At 37.8% G+C, this 22,178-nt stretch overlaps 2 protein-coding genes across 4 annotated transcripts; both read left to right on the top strand.

Annotated features, from left to right (window-relative positions):
- The first annotated feature begins 8,625 nt into the window (after window positions 1-8,625).
- On the top strand, window positions 8,626-9,618 carry LOC128376877 (trace amine-associated receptor 1-like). The gene has a single exon (XM_053336731.1). It carries the CDS (start codon window positions 8,626-8,628, stop codon window positions 9,616-9,618), a length of 993 nt encoding a protein of 330 aa, XP_053192706.1.
- A 2,311-nt stretch (window positions 9,619-11,929) lies between these two features.
- Window positions 11,930-16,583, top strand: arv1 (ARV1 homolog, fatty acid homeostasis modulator). 3 transcript variants are annotated; one of them, XM_053337546.1, is made up of 5 exons: window positions 11,930-12,068; window positions 12,594-12,713; window positions 12,825-12,978; window positions 13,727-13,976; window positions 15,834-16,583. In XM_053337546.1, exons 2-5 carry the CDS (start codon window positions 12,655-12,657, stop codon window positions 15,959-15,961), a joined length of 591 nt encoding a protein of 196 aa, XP_053193521.1. In that variant the 5' UTR covers window positions 11,930-12,068; window positions 12,594-12,654; the 3' UTR covers window positions 15,962-16,583. The 3 variants fall into 3 exon arrangements, with proteins under 3 accessions (XP_053193521.1, XP_053193520.1, XP_053193523.1); XM_053337545.1 differs by having other exon boundaries at window positions 13,752-13,976; XM_053337548.1 differs by having other exon boundaries at window positions 11,945-11,992.
- The last annotated feature ends 5,595 nt before the right edge of the window (window positions 16,584-22,178 follow it).

A 22,178-nucleotide genomic window follows, 5' to 3' on the forward strand; every position in this document is an offset into this window, starting at 1 on the left:
CATCAAATTCCCTTTTTTGTGTTTCCCTGTTGAGCTGCGATGCAAGTATTCTAACAAAAAGAGGAACATTGGCACTAAAAACACTGTAACATTGAAAGATTCAGACTTTTAAATGCGTTTTTGCACAGAAGGCGGACTGTGGATTTTGCCACAATCACTTACAATGATCTTCTAATAGTTGGTATGAACAGAAAAAAATATTATGGCAACACAAACCATGCCATTGTGAATCCATCCATAAGTCTTTAATCCTTTTTTGTATTTTTTTACTGTTTTCATGGCTTTATTCCTGCAATTTAACCAAATGATTGCAGCTGTTTCAGAGCCACCTTTAAAGATCTGTTCAAGACTAAAGTCTCCTAATGCTAATTGATGGCTTGTGTGCTAAACTGGCCTTGGATGAGGAGTTGAACTGAACCTAGCTACAGTCAACACAGCACAAAGTGAAAGTTCTCTTGTTTGCAGTTAATGAAAACACATATTTACAGATGAATGTTTGTTTGTATTTATCTAGAGCAATTAGTCAATAGCAGAAACATTTTTTGTGTTTTGCTACATTCTTTTTTTTTTTTTTACTTCAAATAAAATGTGCTCAAGATTCTATTACAAAATCTACTATAAAGACATTCTCTATTTATAAAGAACATTTGAAAAATGATGTATCCAGTTATTCTGGTGTACCCACAAATGTCAATGTAAAATATATTTGCATTTATTTACCTCTCACGGCTTCTGTCTTCCCAAAAGAGCTCTTGTCAAGACAGCACAGACATCGTTCTGAACGTCTCACAACATAAGCTTTGAATAGATATGTCAGACAGTCAACTTCCTGGTATTCTTGGTCTGAGTCACACACCTGTCTGGCAAGTTGAGTGAACTGATTGTTGTCATCAGATATACAGGTCAATTGCATCCTTGAATACTACAGAATGCAATGACCTTCTTTGTGTATACTGTAGATGTATGAGTCAGAGTTCCTCAAAGAGGCTAACAGGTGATTAGTGTGGGCCCCCACACTTCTACCACGTCTATAATCAGTACATTAGTCTATCCACTCAGCACTGTTTGCAGAGTGCTGTGTCAGTGCTTCATTATTGAGAGAAAACCCAAATCAATGAAAGTCCACCCCATGTTTTCACTGATAGCGACACACACACACACACACACACACACACACAAACGCACATGTACACGCACGGTGCTGCTGATGCTCGTTTGATGCACGCTCAAGGTGGTCAAACACTGTCACAATAACATGTTAAGGACAATATTAACTTGCTGTTAATAATTAATTAAATGTGTCTCTACACAGACTGTTGAGTTAGCTGAAGCGCTAATGCTACGTTAGTAAATAGTGAAAAGATGAAAAGAGTGGTTGGTTTTTATTTGGTTGCTACCATAGAGAGGACTGGGCTGTTTTTGGCTGACATGCTCTTAATTTGATGTTTGGACATAAACAAGAGTAAGTCATCACTGGTAATAATCAGTTAACTTCAGCTAACTACACCTGAGTCTCTGATGGACAGGAGCTGACTAATAAAAGCCTGGCTGCCTCATTTATAAACTGGATCATAAAACTGACAATTATTCTAGTTTTTGAGGAGCAATCTTTGGCCTGCTGCTACCGTTCCCTGGTGAACCATCTTGTGTTTTACTCACTTTCAAACTGTAAATCAACAATGGACCCTTACATTCATTGTCATTTATTTGTAAAGGCATAGACCACCTAAAAAATCAGACTATCTCACCTGTATATGATTCTAGTTATTAAACTAATCTCTATGTCACAGATGTGTGTTCTGTCTCTCTAACATGTGATCTGGGGCCAAACACTTCCTCTGGATGTTATTACAAAATCTACCCATCAGTTTTCTCACAGTATAGTCAGATCAAAGTGTCAAAACACCTGTTTAAAGGCATCAGAATACAGGAAATGACGACTACTATGGTAAAAACGTTCTGGGGGAGACCCCTGGACCCCCCTCCCATTATATTGTCCCACCCACATTTCAGTTGCTTCATACACCCATGCTGTACATAGTCACATTTCTTTACTTAAATTACAAATGGAATAAAATGTCTTTGATGTATGGTGGCGACAATGAAAGGGGCAAAAAGAAAATTGGAAACCCGCCCAACTTCCCTCAAATCTCACTCCAAGGTTTTCTGAAAAGTTGACAGCTCTGCCTATATACAGTTTGTGCTGTGTATATGGTGAAATAGAGCTTTTTTCTGTCTGACACTATTTCTGTGATGGAGTTTGGCTAGTTAGTGTAAGCGAGGGTAAGCTTCCTCAAGTCTAATGAAGAGCGGAACAGCTGCTAATTTACCAATAACTCTGAAAACTTCCTTGTTTCCAGACAATGAGGAACCACTGCATTATTTTTTCCAACTCAACCACTAACCAATTATTACATATTTTACATACATGTATTGACGTGCTTCTCGGTAGTAGCTTACCGCTGTAGGTAGTAAGCTAGGTAGTTAGCTGGTCATGCTAACTTACTTTGGAGCTTTACTTTACTGTCCCTCCAGGATTTCAACAAGTTTTTTGTGTTTACTGATTTTTTCAGGAGATTTTCCTCAAAACTGATTTTGAAATTTGAAGTGTTGTATGGGTAAAACAGCAGGAATTTGGAAACATAGAAAAGAAGAAAATAATGTGATTTTTTTTAAAAAAATAAAAAAATAAATGACTACCAATGTAGAATCATATCATATGTAATGACTTCTATATTCCATATAACAGAAACAACTGTATTCCAGTGCTAATTTTTCATTTTTGTACTTTCTTTCATGACAACTATTGTCTCAAAGTGATGTAACATAAAATGATAGTTTCATTTCCAAAATGAGGTAGACTATGTCCATCTTTGCTGTCTGAATAAAATCATCTTGTAATCTTCTGATTAACTGAATGCAAACCTCATTGTTTTGCTTGGTCTATGATAGTTACCATGACATGAGGTGCAACAACTAGTCCACATTACAAGTAGTCTGTTCATTTGCCCATGTCATGCTGAAAAGTTGCAGTAATTTAGCAAAAGTCTAAGCTTTACATGTGTTGTGAGAATCTCTTGAATTTGTGTTAGTTATTACAATCACAATCCTGGAGGGACTTACTTCATGTTAAAACCTACCTACCTTCGAAACTCTATCACCCTCACTACAATCCTTTTCAAATACTTGTTTAACATTCCAAAGCTGGGCAGTCCTTACCAGTTTTGGCATTAAACTTTAGCTAATAGTTGGTGAAGGCAATAGCCGTGAAGGCAATTTTTCGCCAAGAAATTTGAGTTTCCTAAACTTTAAGCATTGAGACTTTAACCATTGAGGTTGTCAGAGAGTAAATTCAAATATTCAACTCCCCTCTTACAAGTTAAGAGTCAAGGAAAAGGATAAAATCTAATCTGGCTAACTTTCAGGAATGTTCTTCTGCACACGTATAACTCAGTGATTTCACAATAGCAGGTTTGTTCTTGACAACTAATGGAAAACACTTGGGATCTTATCTGGTGTATTTGTATTGTAATTGTTAGTAATAAAAAATAGTGCTAAAGTCTGGGCTTTCTTGGTTCACATCATACTAATATCAATTATAAATGTGCTTAACTTGTTTGTCAAGGCCTTTCATTCTATCCTGCAAAAACATAATTGCATGTGTAGTTTATAGTTACATACACACACTCAACACATTGAAAAATGATCTGTGACAACATTATTATAGATGCTATGTAGGTCTGAAGATCTAAAGCTGGAGGTATGGATGGAGCAACAATATGGGTCATTTTTGTTGGCTGCTGTAGTTTCATTTGGAATTGTATCTGATTGTTGATTCCTGAGATATAGTTAGATGTATATCAATACATGAACTTAATCTTGACATAAGTTTATACTTGATCCAAATATAGTTAATCATACTACAGAAGACACACCCTCAATCAAGGGCAAGATTCCCTACCTAAAGAGAAACAATAGCTGTAGTCTCACTGTAATAAATGTGGGTTTTTTAATAGTGCTGATGTCAATCTGAACCCAGGCTTCTACTGTATATAGACATGTTTCTCTGATTAGTTCTTATTTATCACTAGTTCCATTTCTCTGCCAGCTGGTTAGTAAAGGATAATGATGCTGTAATGTGACTAGACAGCATCAGTTTAGTCATTTACTTTCACAACTATGACCTGGACTATCAAAGTTGACTGATATTGTGGAAATTGGTGACTGTTGTTCTCAGATTTTATTGTTTGATTCTTGTTTTTTTGTTAAATTAGTCTCTGTGTTAACCAAAGGGTGTATTGTGTTTTGTTTTTCATTAAATTGACTTGGATATGTTTTCTTCTATTAGTTTTGTTACTGCTAGAAAACAATGAGGACCCAGGTTGAAGAGGTGAGATAATGCAGGTGTGTGTGTGTGTGTGTGTGTGTGTGTGTGTGTGTGTGTGTGTGTGTGTGTGTGTGTGCGTGTGTGCGTGTGTGTGGTGTGTGTGTGTGTGTTTGTATGTTTTTGTGACAAACATAGCCTAGGGACCCAACAATCACACCATACATCCACACCTCTAATTGGAGGCTGTTGCAACTGGAGACATAATGATGTGCATTAAACTTCTGATTTTTTTAAAAAGTAATGAGATTACTTTGATTTTTACATAATCATATTGCTTTTAATACCAATATAGAAATATATGATAAAGCAAAACAACTATTACAGTGATAATAGTCAGAGAAGTATAGTGTGAAGTCATAACATATCAATACAGATCCAGTTCAATAATAAACAACAATTGGGTCATTTTAATAAGCTAACTTTTGTTTACTTTAGACTTTCAGGCCTGGTGATGGATGACTTTGCTGATTCAAGTGACATTGATCTGTTCACAGATTTGCAGTCACTGTGGGTTTGTTGTCTTGAAGCTTACTTAGCAATCACATTGCTGCTCTTAATGCTGTAACACTACAATGCTTCAGTCAAGTTGTTAAGCAGGAAGTAACACCTTGTATTACAAAGCTGAGCTGGAAAAGGCACTTCTAGTAATGACTGACTGGAGTTCCAGTGTAAAAGATGACTGATAAAGTGACACTGATAACTGATGAAAGTATGTTGGCCTAAAGGTCATTTGAGATTGGTGCTGTTACTGTACATGTTAGGCCGGCTACTATAACCCATTGAACCTTAAATGGAGGTAGGGTCTGTCAGAAATGCTGTCATTTTGAATGCGAGTGGTATTATACATGCTCTAAGAGGTTTTTCATAGAAAGGAAAACAATGTACATGTTGTATTTTTTCTGTTATGTTTTTCCCCCCCACACCTCTGCAGTGTTAGAAACAGTTCTGACAGTGACATCACACACACAACAACATGAAGAAACAATGAAGAAAGTCTATTTGCTCTTAGTCTGCTTTAAGATGGACCGGCCGAAGGCAGTGCTGAGCCACTTCCTCTAATCTCTGTACACACATGACTGTGCACCAATCCATTACACAAATACAATCACAAAATTTGCAGACGACACGACAGTGGTGGGACTGATCACTGAGTGAGGGCCATGAGTCTGCTTACAGAGAGGCCGTACAGAGGCTGACAAATTGGTGTACAGAAAATAGGTTGGCTCTCAACACTAAAAAAAAACAAAGAAATGCTTATTGACTTCAGGAAAAAGCAGGATAACCACCCACCATTGCACTGAAATGGAGATACAGTGGAGAGAGTTTCTAGTTTTATATTCCTGGGCACTCCCATTCAGATTGTTCATCAATATACACTCCTTAGTCAAGAGGGCACAACAGCAGCTATACTTTCTGGGAACACTCAGAAAGGCAAACCTGTCTCAACAGCTGCTGGTGTCTTTCTACCCCTGCTCCATGGAGAGTATAATGACACACAAGACCCTGGTCTGGTATGGCAGTCGCTCTGTAGCTGACAAAAAGGCTCTAACAAACACAAGCTTGACTGCTCTGGATGACATCTACACTTTCCCCTGTATAAGAAAGACATCCTGCAATTAAGGCATCATAGACAATCTTTTACTATGAAGTGCAATATCCATATATACATCTACTGCTACACAAGTGCAATACAAGCAGCATCTGGCTGTCTAGTATATGCTACTGTATGCTTGTGTGTGTGTGTGTGTGTGTGTGTGTGTGTGTGTGTGTGTGTGTGTGTGTGTGTGTGTGTGTGTCTATTATATGCTAGTCTAGTCTAGTGTAGTCTCAGGTTTATATGTTAGATAATAGATAATAGAGTGAATTATTACTTGTCGTGCTGTGAGTGTCATGTGAGATGTAGGTATGTGAGATCCTGGCATCACTAACTTCCCTTTACTCTATAAATTACTTTGGTCGATACACGGATACATTTCTTTCACAAATCACCATGGAAGTTAGGAGGGTTCCTGTTGTAGTCAGGTTTCTGTCTTGTTCAGATGCAATAAGGAAGGCACTAATGAGTGGGACTTTCCACCAAAGCATTTTAGGTGCATTGCTGCCATTGCTGTGTCATTCAGAGGGCAACCGCAGAGATGGTAAAGGCCTCTGACCCAAGGCAGATATTCAAACTAATCACACTCAATGTACCACAAGTGTGTGTTATAAAGCCACTTTAAAGCCAGTTCATGAACCTGCTTGTGCTGGTGAAGTGACACAGTTTAGGTGTTTTTTTATGCAGGTGAGACAGCGTGGTACAATTTCAGTCAGTTAAGTATATGTTATTGCTTTTTTTTGAATGAATTGCAAAACAGAGAAACAATAGGAATTGAGGGAAAGTGAAGCTCACTTTCAACTATGATATAGGCCTAATTCCAGGGTTAGTTAGTGTGATTTAAATACTGCCTGATACTGGCTCAAACTGATACATGTAAAGGAATGAGAGACCGCAAACAACACAGAGACAATCATGATGATGAGTCTGTAAGTGGTTGCTATAAACAGGTACTATGAAAAAACTCACTTCTGTGTAGAACAATAGACTATATGCCTGAGTGAAAATATCCATAGATATGCATCACTGCACAGAGAAAAACTGCAGACAATCATGTTTCAGTGTGTGATATTAACTGTGCACAGGAGACTCTTTTACATTGTATTTAGTCATGGCAGTGTCTCCTCCCAAAGAACATATGTACTCTTGTAAAATATAATTAGAACTTGGGGAATAAATATTCCTGCTTTACTGCATTCCAGTGTCACATTAATACAAAAATAAAGTTCACACAGCAGGGCACATCATTTCGACTGTGTGAACAGGTTGAGGTTTCTGGCACAATTACACCCTACTTCCAAGGTGCACGCAGAAGAAAAAAAAATCCCAAAAGCTTCACGAACATTTGAAATATATAGAACAACGTTATTGTTAGACCAAAGCATTTCGGCTTGTTGCCATCATCAGGATGATCATAAAACACATTACAAACAGAATTTAAATGGGTTAGTTAAAAAGGTAAGAACAATGTCAAAAAGGTAAGAGAAAACACCAAAAATAATCAATTATTTGTGTCCAGACTGTATCAGCCAATGGGGTATCTAGCAAAATGGGTTGGGTATATAATCACATGACCTCAGTCCAATCATTATCCCAGACAGGCAGGGAGGCAAGGGGAGTATCCAATAAGACTCATAGATGACACTGTATTTGGTCCATAAACCAGAAAAGCATAACTTTAGGTGTGGTACTTGAGTTAGTACAAAAGTGGCTTAAAATGAAACTGTGCCTATTTAATATGGCATACTTAACTTAGAAGAATACATACATATATAATACCCACATACACACACATACATGTATAAAAATGCTGAATGTTGGAAGAGTAGGAAGAGCTAAAAGATTTTAAGAGTGTGACAACAAAACCTGACGACAATCAAACTTTACAGTTAGGGAAGAGAAGCATCCTCAGGAGGATACAAAGACGGGTGTTAAACTAACTTATAATTTGCACAAACAACATTTTACTCTTGTGGCTGGTCAAAGTGGAGCTACGTCGCTACTTTTTATAAGCTACTGTTGGGTAGCATAACACAATGGGAAATTACATGATATTATTCCTACATCCTTTAAGTTTGTTACATTAGCACCACCGAGTGGTGACTTAGTGTTTATGCAAAACCTATGTTCTGACTTTATTTTCCATGTTCATTTGAATTCAGGCTCAAAATCAAACCCCATATGTACATATACATGTAGGCCTCTAATGTCTTGCAGAAAATGATCTAGCAATTATGACATTGTCAAATATTGTTTGTGTAAAACAAACAAAAGTACTGAACTACAGCACACACTGCAGTGCGTACATTAAATCTTACATCATCTCTTTTAAAAACCCATCCTTCTTTATTAATCTACTGCCATGCTGCAATTTCCTCACATCTGATTGGATGACTAAAGTTTGTCTTAATCATAGTAATGTAAAAAGTGCTGATAAATGTCATGGCTACATTCTGTAGTGCCATAGCTCCTATTGAGACACATTGGCAACTCAGACCATCTTGAGGTTGGACAAGGTACCATAAAAACCCTTTTGGAGAGTTGACATGAGCAAAATCATTGTTTATATCTTAACAAATATCATGTCTGTATTTTTACAATACTGCTGAACTTATATTGATTTCATTTTCAGGATCTTCAGAGTATGAAACTTGAATCTACTGTCTACAGGATTTATGTTGATGATGTACATCTCTGCTATGAAATAGATAATGTTTCTTATATACTGACCAGCAACCCTTCCACAATGTGTGTTTTGTTCTATGTTTTCTGCAGCTTATTATCAGTTGTCACAATATGTGGAAACCTTCTTGTAATAATCTCCATCATTTACTTCAAACAGCTCCACACATCGACTAACTACCTCATCCTCTCTCTGGCTGTGGTGGACATGCTTGTCGGTGCTTTAGTCTTTCCTCTCAGCATGACAATATCCTTTAGCTTGTGTTTGTACAGTGGAGGTTTATTTTGTAGGCTACGAGATGGCTTTGAGATATCACTGACCGCAGCTTCCATTCTGCATTTATGTTGTATTTCTATTGACAGATATCATGCAGTGTGTCAGCCTCTGACATACAGAACTAAGATAAATGATCGTGTTGTCATGATTATGATTTTGGGGGTCTGGGGTGCTTCTGTCATTACTGCAGTTGTCTTTGTAATGTTAGGATCAAATCAACATATATGCAAAGAAAAATGTTTAATTGATGTCACACTAGCAATCATCAATGGCACACTGGGAATTATTGTAACATTTTACCTACCACTAATCGTAATGTTGTTTATCTACTTAAAGATTTTCCTTGTTGCACAGAGACAGGCACGCAGCATCCAGGCCACAAAGTCTGGAACTGATGTCAGGAAGATGGAGAGAAAGGCCACAAGAACTCTGGCAATTGTTATGGGAGTTTTTACAATCTGTTGGACTCCTTTCTTTACTTACTTGATATTTCATTATTTTGGTTATGATTCATTTTCTGTTCCTGTGACTGAAGCAATTATGTGGCTCGCATTGTCAAATTCAATGCTAAATCCTTTCATTTACGGTTTCTTTTACAGCTGGTTCCGATTGGCATTCAAAATAATCATTTCTGGAAAAATATTGCAAGGAGATTTTGCCAACTCAAAACTGCATTAATAAATTGTTGCATTTATCTGTGGATATGCAGATACTTAAAAAAGTGTCTGAAAGTATCATGTTTCAGTTATACTACCTGAGGCACTGACAGAGGCGTGTCATTACAATCATAGAAACAGCTTAAACACACTTGTATTTCATGACAGAGACAATATTGCGCATTATAAATGTGACAAAATGCAATACTTCTAACCCTTTGAACATTAATGTCTTGATTTTTCCATTACAAGCACATAAAGCACATACATAAAGTATGTTCTGTATGTGCTTGTTATGGAAAATCAGCATGTCTCTGGTAAGACTTTGTGATACATTTGTTGAGTAACTAAATGTATGTATAATGATGTGAGAAGGTTTGTACTCAAATGTGCTTTGGATAAAACTCTCAATCTTGTGGTTTGATGTTACTGATGTGATAAACTAGAGTGCAGTCATATAGTGTGTAACAGAATGAGCTGATGAATCCTGTGACGGGCGTGTCTGCAAGACTGACTGCTTAGCTGTGTGCTCTGATTGTCTGATTGAGACTCTGGGTTTGAATATACATGTATCTGTTCAATAAAAATACTGAAGATAACCACTCTTTGTGAATCCACTTTTATGACTGAAATTCCATAACAGTGTTTATATATCATAAACTAGCCCAAAGTGAGTGACAAAATAGGAGCCATAAATATAGTAATAAATAAAAAGTTCAAATCATTTGATAATCAAGGTATAAATTGGTTGTGGAACTATTTAATTGACCAGGATTCAACAGGACATATGTGAGTGTGAACCTGTCAGAGGCTGTGAGTTATTCAGTGGAAAACAGCTCTATCCTCTGACAGCAGGGCCTTGTGTCTAAATGACAGGATGGATTCATCACATATTGTTCTCAACTCTGAGAGATCACGTTTAAAGTGGATTCAGTCACTGTGATTTATTGTTGATTAGGTGTAATTTAGTAGAGCAGAGTGACCACAGGAGAAGAGGGTAAATAAAGCTATTGCAACTAAAGAGTGACAAATGGTAAAAAAGCTCTTAACATCCAGTGTGCTGGAGTTAGAGATCGGGCAGAAGCACTTCTTGTGTTCACTCTGAATAATGATAAGACACATTTGTGTACAACAAAATATAACAATGATTGAAACAGTCACGTGAAACATGAATATTAGTAGAACACAAGGGCTAGTGAATTTACTCATACAATAAAACATGTCAGTGTCCCAAATTCAGAATGTTTATACCAATAACGCACCTTGGTTAATACAGTATCTCTATCACAGACCAGTACAGAGATAGGTTACTGCACACTAAAACATGTTTTCGGAGTAATAAACTAATATGACTGTAGTGTTTGTTTATTTTTGTTTTGTTATTAGGATCCCGCTTGGCAATAGCTACTCTTCCTGAGTTCCATAAAGAAAAACAGTATAGTTATAAAAACCTACAACATTATACAAAATGCTATACAACACAAAAGATGAACGAAAATGAGAGCATGCAAGAAAGAAACAACATTCAAAGCATACAGGGAAAAAACACACTAAAAAGATGAAACACATCAATGCTGGTGCTAATATAGACAGTGACATCCCATTTCAAGAGTCAAAAAATGGACTGTGACATCACCCATTGGTTTGTGGACTGCAGTTTTGAAGCTTTGACTTTAGCGATTTGACCGTCACCATTTTGTTCTTTTGGAGCCAGAAATGATCATATTTGGATGAGAGGGAAGAATTGACCCTAGTCTAGTGCTAGCTGCTAGCTTGGTTAGTACATTTACAGTCTGTGGTTAACTGTGATAATGTTACTGCTAATGATACTATTTGCTTATGAAAAGGCCTAAAACCATAAAAAATAAAATGTACTCAGAATGTACAAGAAAAACTGAACAACAGACTCCTTAGAGGGCCTTTTATCACAACCAAACATGGAACAAGACTTTTTTAAGCGACCAAAATGTTACATTTAATTTTCATGAACTGAAATATCAACGGCTATGGTTATACTGAATCAAGGGATATATCATTGTTATGTTATCGAATCAACGTGGTTGCCATGACAGCAACTTGTCAACCACAATGTAGCCATGCCCTGGAATTTAAACTTAACAAGACCATATTTCTACAAAATGAAAATCATGCTGTATGGAGGAAGACTTGAAACTAGTGACTGAGACCATGAATAAACACAATCAAATAAATATTTACTGGCAATAAATCAAGCAAGAAGTAAAAGAAGCAAGCGTTCAGCATTTTATGCTTTTATTTTGAACGTAGAACTGTGTAGACTTCTGCTTCCTGTTCGATCCTCTCTCTCTCTGGTTAGCATGGTTAGCATGCTTTTCGTAGCTGTCAACAGAGGGAAGAATGGGGAAAGTAGTTTATAGGTGTGTTGAATGTAATGAAAAGGCGTCGGAGCTGCACAGAGATTACAGTAACGGGATCCTGAAGATAACCATATGTGTGAGTTTAAGTTGCTTGGTTTTACGTTGCTGTTTATGATAGTGATGCTAGCTAACGTGTACCCAACCTGCCGAAACCTCTTGTTAAACCTGTTTTAAAACTAAATGACTAAGTGCCCATATAACTAGCTAATGTCCGCATCGTTTTGTCAGTTTATGTAGACATTGCCCCACGAAATTCTTCACATATGTCACCAGGCTGTAAAAATATTGCGTATTTAAATTTGGTAGCTTTACAGGAAACAGCAACTTTGACAACATTAGTTAAAGGACGAGTTAACAATTTTTCAAGTCTGTCTTATAGCAACACTCAGGAGCCCAAATAAATGAGGGTTGCCATAATCATTCCCCCTGTTCATAAGAACCATTAGAAGACTCTATCATAATACACGTGTTGTTATGTACGCTGACATATAATAATTGAATATCTTTAATGCTACTAGTGTAATCTCAAAGCAGCAATCAGGAAAATGATAGTAGATGGAGTTGTTAGCGATGTCTCCTGTGTGTTTTTTCATCTCTGTAGGAGTCTTGCCAGAAGCCAGTGGACAAGTACATTGAATATGATCCAGTTATCATCCTGATTGATGCCATTTTGTGCAAGACGCAAGCTTTCAGACACATTTTGTTCAACACAAGCTTGGATGTAAGTTTCCTCAGTGGTGTTCTAAAGCACAGAACATCTTTTACCATCAGTGTTTGCATCACACTCGCACACATTTGCTGTGATTGTACTTCTTCTCCCCCGCCCCCTCAGATCCACTGGAAGTTGTGTGTGTTCTGCCTACTGTGTGAGGCTTACCTCAGGTGGTCTTCACTTCATGGCTCGAAGCAGAGCAGTGACCCTGCTGACATCATCAGGTATACCAAGGAATGGGACTTCTACGGCATGTTTGGATTGGCCGCCCTCGGTAAGAGAATCGGACATACTGCTGTTTGTATGGAGCACCAGAGCTGTCAATCAAATGCAAACATACGGGTGGTGACAGTATTACCATTAACAGATGTGTGTTTACTCGCCTATCAAAACAATTGATTTTTAACAATTTCCAATTTCCTTTAATTTTACTCAGAAAAACTATATAGAGCTTCAACGTGTAGATGATTATTCGATTAGTTGCCAATTATTAGATTAATCACCGACTATTTTGATTATCGATTAATAGTTTTGAGTCATTTTTTCAGAAAAAAGTCCAAAGTTGTGATTCCAGTGTCTCAAATGTCAATATTTTAATTTCTTTAGTCCTTTATGACAGTAAACTGAATATATTGAAGTCACATTGGGCTTTAGGAAACTGTTATCTCCATTTTCTGACATATTCTGGACCAAACAACTAATCAATTAATTAAAAAAAATTGTCGATTGAAGCCGTAAAACAACTGATGATGTCAGAGAATTTGTCAGTTTATACTTTTTTGTTAAATCTGCAGTAATAATCCAAATAATGGTCATTTTTCTAAAAACTCCTGTTCCAGTCACTGCTAATTATAAGTTCCCAGAGCCTGAATAAGCTCAGCATTTTTGCTTGTGTAATTAGCTTCATTGATTATAATTAATTTGACTTGAATATATTCATTTTCTATTAGCAGTACCCAGTAATTTACATTCAGTACAGAACACATCGCTCTGTGTTGTTTAATGTGGTTTGTGAGTTTTAGGAATGTCTTGTGTTCGTCCCTGCAGAGCTGTCGGCGTTCTGCTGCGGCGTGCTGTGGTTCCTTTGGGTGGTGGTGGGTCGTCTTCAGGGCAGGACCGTAGAGCTCAGCCTGCTCCTCAGAGCCCTGCTGCTGTCCTGCTACGGCAAGGTCCTCCTCATCCCCGCAGTCATCTGGGAGAATGACTACTCCCAGCTCTGCCTGGGCTTCATCAAGCTGTTTGTGCTCACCTCAAACTCACAGGCTATCAGAGGTAAGAGAACATGTCCCATACCTTTTTTTTACTTGTTTGTTTTCTTTGCTCTGGTTTTTGGTCCACCCAACTAAATACATTTAAGATATTCAATATTTTCCTAAAACAAAGTCTGCCTCACTCTGGATAATCCATGAGCTCACTTTGAACAGTTGACTTTGGGACTACTTTCTATTGAGAAACTGAGTGTTACACTGTGTGTAAAATGACTTTAAGTTGGAAGATATCCATTTGATTTGACTAACTCTAACTGCAGAAGCCTCATATTATCTTCAGATAAAGTTTTAGATATAGTTTTTCCCAAGAGAGCTCTGTGGATTATGTCCAACATCATTAATACTGTAAGCACATTTGGAGTGTATCTCCCATTGGTCAGTATGAACAGGAGGAATGATTACCACCAACAAAACCTCTTTCAATGTTCCCGGGAAATTCTCTGGAGATTCTTCAACCACTCAGCAGTCACCTCTGAAGGTGTGAAGGAGGTCTCACTGATCTCCCTTAAGTCATCAATGGGCAAAAAGTGAAAACTGATTGGACGTCCCCATAACAAATATAATAATAATTTAAAATATGATGTTAGAAAGGCTGGAACTATAATTGGAACCTCGGAAATTCAAGTTCAGAATTGATTGATCTATACATGTTGTAATATTAATGCAGTTTGTATTCCCAGATGTGCTACTGCCACCTATTGGCTGGTTTAATGAATGCAGCTACAGTGGTGTGAAGGCTGAGCAGGTGGAGTGAGGGCAGGCTTTCTAATAATAATAATAATAATAATAATGATAATAATGATAATAATGATAGTAATAATAATAAACTTAATTTATAGAGCACTTTTCAAAATCCAAGTAACAAAGTGCTTCTCAAGGCAGCACAATACACAAATCCTAAAATAATTACGTTTCAAAATAGAACAAATAAAAAACAATTTGAGCATAGACAAACTGAGATAACTCAAATATAATTAGGGAAGGCCGTCCAATAAAAGTATGTTTTAAGAGGGGACTTCACTGATTCAACCGACCTGATTTAAGTAAATAGTTTCTGGTTTGTTCTTCTTTGGAGCGTTAAATTAATACCTGTGTAGGAAATTTTGTCCATTGTACTTAACCTACACTTGAGATTACCGTGCTGTGCAGATATAGGATTTATCCTGACACCGGCTCCATGTAGTGTCCCCTCTTTTTGCTTGGCAATTTTTTAAATGTCTTAAGAGAATATTGTGAATCTTGAGCTGTGCAAACTGGTCAAATCAAGTGTATATATCTCAAAGGTAGTCTTCTTAGTGCCACAGTCTGTCTTTTTTGTTATGAACCTTCCATCACATATTTCAAATATGTCATTATATATGTTGAGACATCAGGAATGTTATCCTTTCTTCTAAACAATCTTTTCAATCACCAGTAGGTGGCAGTGAAACCCCCCTTTCTTTTTTGTTCCAACATCTCTTTGCTCCTCTGCTCCAGACTACAGTGAACCCACACACATTGAAGATAAAAGGCATTACATAACAAAAAAGCTTCAGCTCCACGTTTCTTCTCACTGTTTCACTCTTTTGAATTGAGAGCAGGAACATAAATGTGCTCCTCTCGTCGCGTCTGGCAGCTAGCCTGAGAACCAGCAAACAATGAGAGGCTGTTGAGTGATTTTCTGGTCTGATGCTCTCCTGAGGAGTTTCTCTGCGTCATTTTTAATAAAGAACAAATTAGAGAGAGTGTCTGATGCCAAGTGTGCTGGAGGAGCGTGTGAATGTTTAAAATTTCCTGCTTCATGTCTTGGCAAATCAGCGTGCTCGACCAATGAAAAGTGACACATTTTGTCGTTTTTCTCTCCCCTCCGTCTCTTCTCCAGTGATTTTGAACAGCAGCAGGCGTCTGTCGCTGACGGCCGTGTGCGTGGGCCTGCTGTCGGAGACCTGCATGGCTCAGGCCATCACCAGGCTTCCATGGAGCATCCAGGACATGCTGACATCTGACTGAACGTCCCAATTTATCGGATTGAGACGCGTCAATTATCTCAGGGACAAATAAGAGGATGATGAAGGATGCTGAAACCAACTTTTGAGGAGCCTCATGACATGACAAATATTTATTCTTAAGAGAATTGTTAGACATTCTTCTGTTAACTTGCAAGACTCATGGAAAGGAAGACAAGATTGTGTAGCAGAGAAAAGAGAAAATATCCCATCTGTTGTTTGGAAGGACACAGAGGAATTGCCAGTGGCCCTCGTCCTTTTTCTTTTTTTTTTTCTTCATATTTTTGGTTTTTAATATGGAAAACAAGCTCCTGAGCTGAGATTCCAAAGCAGAACTTACTTTCTTTTTTTTAACAGAAAGCCCCAGAGAGGAGCAACTACAGCCATGGGAACATCTGCTGATCTAAATGACTGTTAAACATGCTCTAATTCCAGCGTCCGCGCTCTCCCAAGAAAAACGACACAAACACGGACCCCGAGGTCGTAATTTGACAATAACCACCTCTCTGTTTAGACAGGAGCCAGCCCAACACTCCCTCCGCATTCTTCTGCTCATCGCTCACATTCTTACCTTAATTCACACGCGTACACACACACACACACACACGCACACACAGATAAACATAGACACACATGGTGGAAGAGATAAGTGCAGCACTACTGACTTTTCACCTTGTTTTTATTTCTATGCTAACAGATTATAAGATGTATGTGCCAATGGGATTTGCTATTATTTTCATTTTCAAATAATGTGTAAATTATTGTCTTGATTAATCCGTTAGTTGTTTGATCCATAAAGTGTCAGAAAAAGGAGGAAGATGTCTGTCTCAAAATACCTTCTTTTGTCCAACTCAAAGATATTACGTTAACTGTTATAGAAGACAAAAGAAACCAGAAAATATTCACATTTGAGAAGCTGCAATCACAGAATTTTCATATTTTCTCTTAAAAAGATGACTCAAAACTAATAGTTAATTATCACAGTAGTTGGGGATTTATCTAATAGTGGGTGACAAATAAGTTAATCGACCAATCGTAGACAGAAGAGGTAGAGAGAAGTAAGGAAGCTGGTGTTAAAACTGTTGTTAATGACCAATATTTTACTTTGATATTTGTATTATTAGAGCTGCAGGTTATCAAATTGAATTATTCTCATCGTCAATTAATTATTTAGGCTGTCACATGTCATAAAAAGTGAAAAATGCTCCTCACACACATACAGAGCTCTAAGTGATGGCTTCAGATTCATGTTTTATGTGACCGATTGTCCAAAACTCCAGAATATTGAATTTATATTGATATAAAACAGAAACTAGGACCAAATATTCATATTTAAAAAGCTGCAACCAATACATGTCATTTCCTAATTGATTAAAACAATTATATTGACGATTTCTGACTAATCTCAACTAATCAGATTTCATCATTCTCACGACAGCCCAGTTACAAAGTACCAACATTATTTACTTTTGATACTGTGAAGCTGCTGCAATAACAATTAGAGCAGCTCAGGATGCTGAAAGTCACCACTGAAGTTATTACTTGCTGTTTTAACACAAGCTGTGTTACATGAAACCACACCTGATATGATTTATGGTATTTATTATCATAATCAACATGTTGACAGACTGCAGCTGATAAACCCTGCCGGTCTCTGGAATGTGGAGCGCGTCTGTAAACAGAGCAATGTTCAATCAGTTAAACAAACGTCCAACGGCAGACAGACAGTGTGTGTGTGTATGTGTGTGTGTGTGTGGATTTTTTCACCACAGCTGAACCAGCCTCGGTCCCCCAGGAGTCTTTGCAGGAGTTGTGACATTATTATGAACTGTAGCAGAGCAGAGCAGAGCCGGGCACGTGACAACAGGCAGAATTCCTCCTGAACAAAACCATCTGCTGAGTGAGAACTCACCCTGCAGCACTGATACTGACATTCACTGCTGCATGGAGCATCAATATATTATCTAAATGAATAGTGAGACACTGGTTTCATCAGCAAAAACATATGTTTTATTCTATCTGATGTCACTGTTATTGCCTTAGTGTTTTTACTTCTAAAAAATTGTGCTCCATCTCCTTTCTTTTGGGTGTTTTAAAAAAAGTTATCATTCAAGATATGTATATTTTCTTAAAATTGACCCAGGAGAACAACAGATTCTAACTACAAAATGATGTATAGTTTCATTTAAATGAGGCCTATTGATCATAATTGACCATAAATATGTGTAAAACCTGTTGGAATGAAGAACACACATATAATTGGGTGTTAATTTATACTTTAGGCTTTATAACCAGTCAAACAGAACAGGGTCAGTGTTGACCCAGCAGGACATAAGTTGCAGGTGTAAGTATACTATACTATACTGCTACTCTTAAGGAGCAGCTACTAGGATAGAAAAGCTCCCAGTAGCTCGCCCACATATTTGTTGCTTTGTTGTCTCTGACTCTTGAGGAGAAGATCATGAATAGTCTGCGGTTTTTAAAAGTGAATCATACCTTTGTACGGTCTTAAACGTGCCTTTTGTTGTTGTAAATGTCAAAGCAGTAATGTTGAATCATATGTGGTTGTTCCATTACAGACGAGCTTTGTGTGATAAATAATGTAAAGCAAGCTTGAAGAGACACAAAGTGCAAGAGAAACACTGTTGATAATTGCTGTCATGTACGCTCTGAAGCTTCCTGTCACACAGAGGGATGAAAAAGAGGAGAAAATAAAATGCTATTTATTTTTAAAAGGCTCAGATTTGTATGTAATGATTTGTATGTGCAGGGGAGTGAATAGCAGAGGAGACAGCTCACGCGTGTGGAATGTTTTGTTAGGTGTTGTTACACTGGGTGGATCTCTGTTTCAGTCTCTGTGGAGATAAACGCAGTCTGGATACTTTTTAAAATTCCAACTCCGCCAAAAACATAACAGCGATCCTGTCCTGAACGAGGTTCATTAATGTTTTTATGGATCTACTGCATGATGTCAGTGGACGTGCATGAAAAACAACAAGCTTTGTACTGATGTTGTCTTTCATGTCTCATCCCTGATTCATTTTATTAGCTCCTGTATTAGTCACAGTTTTTTCCAGACTCCTTAAATCGATGCACAAAACCAACATTTATGACATACACTGGTGTGTCTTGTTCCCACCGACCCCCCCCCCCCACCCCCCCTCCCTCCTAGACCAAACCTTTGTGAACAAACCTCCTGAGAGACTTTCTAAATGCAGTTTCTGGAAAGTGTTGGTCAATTACTCTGGCATGCAGAAGTTTAATCTGACTAATCAGATTACTGTAACAGCAGTCGCCTCACATCCATGAAGACTAGAGTGCGGGAAAAGGAGGAGTGCAGCAGGCCGGAGGGTCAGTTTAACCTGCTGGTGCAAATCAGCTATTTTATTTTAATAGATTGCGCAAACCCTGTATAACACATCTCAACACATTTGTGTTCGTACTGAACGTCGTTTTACCAAGTGAGTACAGACTGGCAGTTATAGTTGGTGCCATGTGTCATCTATCAATCCTCCATTATCTACACTCAAAAGTTGATAATGCATGTTGTAAACAGCACAAACAGCACTTTATTAGTAGGTTTAAATAACTCGGCTTTGTGTTGGATTTACTGTGTGAACGACTGTCACAGTGGAAATGCTTTTGTTTTATTGGTGGTTTTTATATGAATTAAAAAAGTTAAAATTTTGGACACCCAAAATTGTTCCTTTTTTCCTTCTTTAATCAAACTTGAGCACAGGGAGGAATCATTCATGCCTTCTTCAGTGTGCAGTCGTCCCTTTATTTCATGGTTAGGTCACTTCATCTTTAAACCAATAATGAGCATCAATCAATTACCAACAGGTGTAGCAAGTGGCTGCTTGTAATTATAGAGCAGCCTCACTAAAAATCACAGGGCAACACAGTCCCCCCCCCCCCCCAAATTAATACATTTAAAGAAACTGTACCCAACTTTGCAATCATACAGATCTTAATGTGGGTCATATGGGCAATACCAAAACAACTTCCTACCACCATAAACCACAAAATAACTAGATAATGAATAAACATAGGGGAATCCTTCATGAATCGCTGCAGTCTCTGATAAAACAGTTGCAAAAAGTGTTGTTAGACGAGAGGAGGCAGGTCACATTCCTCATTTAGATTAAGCGGCACACTTGGCATTCAATGTGAAAATCCAATAAGCTTCATGTTAAAGGAGTAGTCTTTCTAGGTGACTACCTCTATATGAGACAGAGGAACACATGACTCGTTTAATGTTGTCCTCTGGTCAATTTTGACCCAGGAGGACTCTAAAGTGAGGTATAATTTGATTTAAATGAGGCCTATTGAGTATAATTTCTAAAAATATGAGTAAAATCTGTGGTAGTAAGTTGGAATGAAGCTCCCTACAAAGTTCTAACAGAATTGGGTGATGATTTATACTTTATGCTCTATAAAAAGTCAAACCAAGGGTTGCACGGTTGACAGGAAGACAACAGGAGAGTTTATTGCCAAAAGATCATAAATCAGATATCAGAGTTGTACTTAAATCAACAGCAGCGCAGCTTTCATGCATGTCTGTGTTATTGCGAAAAACAAGCCTTTGGGTGCCGCACTGTGTCCCAATCCCTCCCTTCCTGTGGAGAGAGTGATGTGCACCTTGGATTTGCTCTCTCAGTCAAGATTATGTTAATCTGCTCTAATCTCCCAACGGACGCTCAAACAGGAAACACAGACCCCGAGCACATAGCAGAGAGAGAGAGAGAGAGAGAGAGAGAAAAGCCAAACGAGCTTCAAATGATGCACAACTGTCTGTACAGAAGGCCATCAACTTCAAAAAAACCCTTTTCAGAAAGCTTTTAAATGAATGCTTGTTTTCTGATATAAAGGGCTGCTTTTGTTCTTTTCATTTGCTGCTGCAGGCAGTTTGAGGCTGAAGCTTATTGGCTGGTGCTGCAGGGACACAAATAAGACACCGAGCAGTACAGTAAAAAACAATGAAAGAGACAAAGAAGCCCACATTTCATTTGTTTTTGCTGACTTAATGAAGGATTTTCTCATTATCATCATAAAAAAATACTGCCACATACTGTATGTAAGGGTTACCATGGTGACAGTGGATTAATTAGGCTACAGGAGTGGGAGAGGTGTTTAGATATTCACAATGTTTTAATTAAGTAAAAGTAGCACGGCATTAAAAGTTGACTTAAATTTAGGTATTATTAGAGAAATGCACTTTTATTCCATTATGCATGAAAAATGGCCTCTCATGGTTACATTATTATGATACATTATTATAATGAAGTATTATATTATTACCATTATTGACCCATGACTCATATTGACACGTTTAATGTTATAGCTGGTTGAGGTGGAACTAATTCTACCTATTTTATGCACTATTTATATACTATAAAGTGATTAGCAACAATAAATGTAATCGAGTAAAAAGTACATAGGAGTATGAAGTAGCACAAAATGGAAATACTTCAAACATCATTGTTTAATTACAACAGGCTGTAACAATGTTCAGTATACAGTATCTTAATTTAAGAGGTATCTTTCTGTACAAAAAACACATGACAGTGATAACACACCATCAGAGAACATGCAGCACATATGGAGCTGAAGTGATAGTAGCATGACCCATTTCTACAGTCTTTCAGGGTGTTTTCTTTTTTGTGAGACATTTTTGGAGTCTGTGAATATGGGAAATATAAACCGTGTTATCATCATCGGTAATTTGTCTGAACCTCGCAGCATGAGAAGCCTCTACATCAAAGCCTTCACATCGTGCTGCATCGTGATGATTAATTAAAAGGCAGCAGCGTGGCGGCTAACCGGAGACCAAAATGCAGATCGGTGCATTGAAATGCAGGTCAGAGTGGGATGCATTCAGGAAGAAGAATAAAGTAGGGCAGCACTTTATTCTTAACAGAGGAGGAAGAAGAACAAGACTGCACTCTGGTTTGGTTACAGGGGTTGGTTGGGATTTTGGGAGAAGAAGCCACAGTAGTAGGATGGCTCTAAGGATGGCAAAAATGTAGTACAGACATGGTTCATGGTTCCCTGAGGATATATTCTAATTGCTGACCTCCTGAAATTTCCTGTAGAGTCACATATGAGGTTTTGAGTGAAATATCTCAACAACTGTTGGATGGATCAGCATTCATGGGTCCCAGAGAGCACCTCTTAGTAACTTGGTGACCTCCTGAATTTTTCTCTGGTGTCACTATGAG

Source organism: Scomber japonicus, chromosome 17 (genome assembly GCF_027409825.1).
Source record: "Scomber japonicus isolate fScoJap1 chromosome 17, fScoJap1.pri, whole genome shotgun sequence".
Taxonomy (NCBI): domain Eukaryota; kingdom Metazoa; phylum Chordata; class Actinopteri; order Scombriformes; family Scombridae; genus Scomber; species Scomber japonicus.

What these genes read in the sequence shown, in the direction of transcription:
- LOC128376877 (XM_053336731.1), top strand. Translation starts at nt 8,626, where the DNA reads ATGAAACTTGAATCTACTGTCTACAGGATTTATGTTGATGATGTACAT.
- arv1 (XM_053337545.1), top strand. Translation starts at nt 11,973, where the DNA reads ATGGGGAAAGTAGTTTATAGGTGTGTTGAATGTAATGAAAAGGCGTCG. An exon ending in TCCTGAAGATAACCATATGT is followed by an intron (nt 12,069 to 12,593) that starts GTGAGTTTAAGT and finishes TCATCTCTGTAG; the next exon opens with GAGTCTTGCCAGAAGCCAGT. An exon ending in TGTTCAACACAAGCTTGGAT is followed by an intron (nt 12,714 to 12,824) that starts GTAAGTTTCCTC and finishes CCGCCCCCTCAG; the next exon opens with ATCCACTGGAAGTTGTGTGT.